General features: G+C 51.3%; 1 protein-coding gene across 1 annotated transcript; it reads right to left on the bottom strand.

Annotated features, from left to right (window-relative positions):
* Window positions 1-466: 466 nt before the first annotated feature.
* On the bottom strand, window positions 467-3,627 carry LIPT2 (lipoyl(octanoyl) transferase 2). Its single transcript, XM_049780440.1, has 2 exons — window positions 3,180-3,627; window positions 467-980 (listed from the first exon to the last, which is right to left on the bottom strand). Exons 1-2 carry the CDS (start codon window positions 3,625-3,627, stop codon window positions 751-753), a joined length of 678 nt encoding a protein of 225 aa, XP_049636397.1. The 3' UTR covers window positions 467-750.
* Window positions 3,628-4,285: the final 658 nt, after the last annotated feature.

Genomic DNA, 4,285 nt, shown 5'->3' with positions numbered 1-4,285 from the left:
ACTATTTCAGGTTACCTCATGAAAAATACTACCTGGCTTTAGAATTTTACCCAGGAAAATATGATCCTATTTTATTCTTCTCTTTTATTTTACTTTAAAGAGATCTTTTCCTTTCCCCTTTATTGTGGAAAGCATCCAGATATCTTGAGAAAGGGCACTCCATCAGATCAGCTTCAACTGAGCTGCCAAGTCCTGCAGAAGGAAGTTATGTCCAGAATTTTCCACTTAAATACCATATTAAAAAGTAATAGTTTGGGCCGGGTAGGTGGCGCTGGAGGTAAGGTGTCTGCCTTGCAAGCGCTAGCCAAGGAAGGACCGCGGTTCGATCCCCCGGCGTCCCATATGGTCCCCCCCAAGCCAGGGGCGATTTCTGAGCACATAGCCAGGAGTAACCCCTGAGCGTCAAACGGGTGTGGCCCAAAAAACCAAAAAAAAAAAAAAAAAAAGTAATAGTTTAAAAAAAAAGTAATAGTTGAGATATGACATCCATATTGAAAAATAAGTAGTTGAGAAATGTTATCCAAATTTCTCCTAGCTGAGATGTTGGGATCAACATCAGTGTGAATGCCTTATATTTATAGAGCATAGACTGATTTTCATGTTTCAGGTTTACTATTTGAAAAGTGGGTGAGGAAGGTAGAGATAAACCCGAGTACTTATAGAGACAAAGATTCGGTGCTCAAAACTGTTCAGACCCAGGGATATCTGAAGGAGAAGGTAGTTTATATGACTACCCTTGTATTAGGGTAGTCAACTGGGGCTGTCTTCTGAGATGAGCCTGCACTTGTAAGTCTCCTTAAAAGCCTCAAGGAAATGTGGTGTGACTTCATCCACAGTGAAGTGTCGCTGGAGCTCCTGACTCAAGGAAGTAACACCAGTGCCAATCAGCCCACAGGGCACAATGTGCTCAAACCATGTGAGGTCTGTGGAACAGTTCAGAGCCAGGCCATGGGATGTAATGTGTCTTCCACAGCGAACTCCTGTAAGACAAACAGAAGGTCAGAACAGACAGTCCTTAGGGCTGGGGATATAGTACATGGATAGGATGCTTGCCTTACATGTGGCTGACACAGGTTTGATCTCCAACAGCTTATATGGCTCCCCAAGCCCACCAGGAGTCATCCCTGAGCATAAAGTCAGAAATAAGTCCTGAGTACTGCCAAGTGTGGCCACCCCCAAAAAAAAAGTTACTGTCCAGTCAGGGGCCAGAGAGACAGCTTAGCAGGCTAAACACATTCTTTGTACTTGGGAGGTTGGGATTCATTACTAGTCCCCAAGGGACAGTCCAGAGACTGGAGTAGTAGAGCCTAGAGGAGGCCCTGAAAATGGCTAAACACCCCCAAACAAGTAAGTAGAAGAGTAGATTCCTCCCTCCCCAGATGTCATGATCCCCCTCAGTGATATGGCAGAACTAGATTAGATCCAACAGTTTCTTACACACCCAACGATTAGCCCAGACTGAGAATATGGAGAAGACCTGAAACGAGGCAACTTGCAACTCATAATAAATGCAATGACAAAGGAGCATCCAGGAAATGACAGAGGCCATGGGCTCTAGGGGTATATACCCTGTGGTGCTTGGAGGACCAGATAGGGTCAAGGACTAAAGCTGAGTCAGGAACACTAAGCCCGTTCTAACTCCATGGACACATATGTAATTTTTTAACGGGATATTAAAGGGAATTCTCAGACTTCCTGTACATGTTTTATCATTATTCCCATAAATATTTTGTCATTTTTATTCAAGAGAAGCAAAATTGCAATTCACTTCTCTATTTTTTTTTTGAGGGGGGACACACCTGGTGGCACTCAGAAATCACTCCTGACAGGCTCAGGGGACCATCTGGGATAAGGGAGAAAGAACCAGGGTCGGCCACGTACGTGTAAGGCAAACAAACGCCCTACCCTACTCTGCTGTCACTCCTGTCCCTACTCTATTTCCTAAGAAGAATGGGGCTGGAGCGATAGTACTGCAGGTAGGGCATTTACCCTGCACTCAGCCGGCTAACCTGGGTTCAATGCCCAGCATCCCATAAGGTCCCCGTCTCCTTCCTCACTCTGCCAGGTGCATCTCCGGATGTGTCTCAAATACAGAAGAAAAAAAGGAGGCAAGAAGACTTTTAGGGGCTGGGAAGGTGGCGCTAGAGGTAAGGTGTCTGCCTTACAAGCGCTAGCCAAGGAACGGACCGCGGTTCGATCCCCCGGCGTCCCATATGGTCCCCCCAAGCCAGGGGCGATTTCTGAGCACATAGCCAGGAGTAACCCCTGAGCGTCAAACGGGTGTGGCCCAAAAACCAAAAAAAAAAAAAAGAAGACTTTTACAGGGTCCTTCTGGCTCTGAATAGACGAGCCTCTTAAGATTTTGGGTTGTCCTTACTTCCCCCCATTTTCCCATGTAGGTGCAGCTAATGACATGAAGCTCACCACATAGAATGATAAGTGCAGTTAGAGAAATAACTACACTGAAAACTATCATAACAATGTGAATGGGGCCCGGAGAGATAGCACAGCGGTGTTTGCCTTGCAAGCAGCCGATCCAGGACCAAAGGTGGTTGGTTCGAATCCCGGTGTCCCATATGGTCCCCCGTGCCTGCCAGGAGCTATTTCTGAGCAGACAGCCAGGAGTAATCCCTGAGCACCGCCGGGTGTAGCCCAAAAAACCAAAAAAAAAAAAAAAAACAATGTGAATGAATGAGGGAAAAAGAAAGCCTGTCTCGAGTACAGGGGTGGGTGGGGTGGGGAGTAGGTAGATCTGGGAAATTGGTGGTGGGAATCCTGCACTGGTGAAGGGGGGTGTTCTTTACATGACTGTAATCATACAAGTACAATTATATTTGTAATCACGGTGTTTAAATAAAGATAATTAAAATTAAAAAAAAAGATTTTGGGGTTTTTTTTTTTATTTGTTTTGGTTTAGGGGTCACACCCAGCCGCGCTCAGGGGTTACTCCCGGCTCTGTGCTCAGAAGTCGCTCCTGGCAGGCTCGGGGTACCATATGGGATGCCGGGATTCGAACCACTGTCCTCTTGCATGCAAGACATACGCCCTGCCCCTATGCAATCTCTCGGGCCATTGCAGGTGTCTCAGCTACATACCCCGCACCACGTGACCTCAGGCCCCGCCCCCACAACCACGTAGCCCCGCCCCTACCGCCCCGCCCCTTGAGTCTCGGCGCTCACCGATCGCGCAGATCTTGCGCTCCCCGAGCCACACGCCGGTGTAGGGCGGGGGCCGCGCGCAGACACCCGGCAGGCCTAGGCGCTCGCACAGGCGCACGGCGCAGTCCTCCAGCGCCGCCACGTGAGTGCGCAGGCGCAGGCCGAGGCGCCGCAGGTCCAGCACCGGGTGGCAGAGCAGCTGCCCGGGGCCGTGGAAGGTGGCCAGGCCGCCGCGGCCCGTGGCCCGCACCTCGGCGCCCAGAGCCCGGAGCCGCGTCACCTCCTCGGGGCTGAGCCCGCCCCGCAGCCCGGCCGTGTACACCGGGCCCGCGGGCTCACAGACGAGCAGGGCGCCCGCCTCCGCCCCTGGCTCGGCCTGCAGCCGCCGCAGCCAGCGTTCCTGCAGCGCCAGCAGCTCGGCGTAGGGCGCCCGGCCTAGCCGCACCAGCCGCACCGCGGGCAGCGGCATCTCGCCCTCCGGGGTGTCCCGGCGCCCCGCCCTCTGCCCGGGTTGGGGGCGTGCCCCGAGGGGCGGGGTCTCGGGGCGGTTCTGGTTCGAGGCCCCTAAAGGATGGGCGGGGGGGATGCTACTACCTTCTCCTTCGTTTCTGCAAGAATTTGTGTCTGGTTGTGTTCTGCAGGCCCTGCTCTAGGTGCTTGAAACTGCAGTATGTCGTGTGAGGAAAATAAATGATCTAGCCTGAGATGCACAACAGGCAAGGATTAATGCATGAAAATAAGTGACAGGAAAGAGATAGTACAGTGGGTGAGGTGTTTGTCTTGCACTTGGCCTGTCCAGGGTTGATCCACCCGGAGCAGTTCCCGAGCTCTGCCAGATGCAAACACACACACACACACACAAAAAGTCAGAAGAAGTCCCTTGCACTTGGCCTGTCCAGGGGTTGATCCACCCGGAGCAGTTCCCGAGCTCTGCCAGAAGCAAACACACACACACACACACATACACACACACACACACACACACACACACACACAGAAAAGTCAGAAGCAGTCCCTGAACACACACCAAAAAAGAAAAATACATGACAGGGTAAGATGTGTACTAGGTGGAGTTCCCCAAGGAAGATTCAGAGAGGTGGATTATTCGATGTGGAGTGGGGGAGATA

This window comes from Suncus etruscus, chromosome 9 (genome assembly GCF_024139225.1).
Source record: "Suncus etruscus isolate mSunEtr1 chromosome 9, mSunEtr1.pri.cur, whole genome shotgun sequence".
Taxonomy (NCBI): domain Eukaryota; kingdom Metazoa; phylum Chordata; class Mammalia; order Eulipotyphla; family Soricidae; genus Suncus; species Suncus etruscus.
The sequence above is the reverse complement of the archived record's forward strand: the minus strand, read 5'-3'. Positions and strand labels throughout refer to the sequence as shown.

Bases quoted from the DNA above. Each gene is read 5' to 3' on its own strand.
- LIPT2 (XM_049780440.1), bottom strand. From the start codon at position 3,627: ATGCCGCTGCCCGCGGTGCGGCTGGTGCGGCTAGGCCGGGCGCCCTAC. The intron at 981-3,179 runs GTGAGCGCCGAG...TTTGTCTTACAG, and splicing joins GCGCAAGATCTGCGCGATCG to GAGTTCGCTGTGGAAGACAC.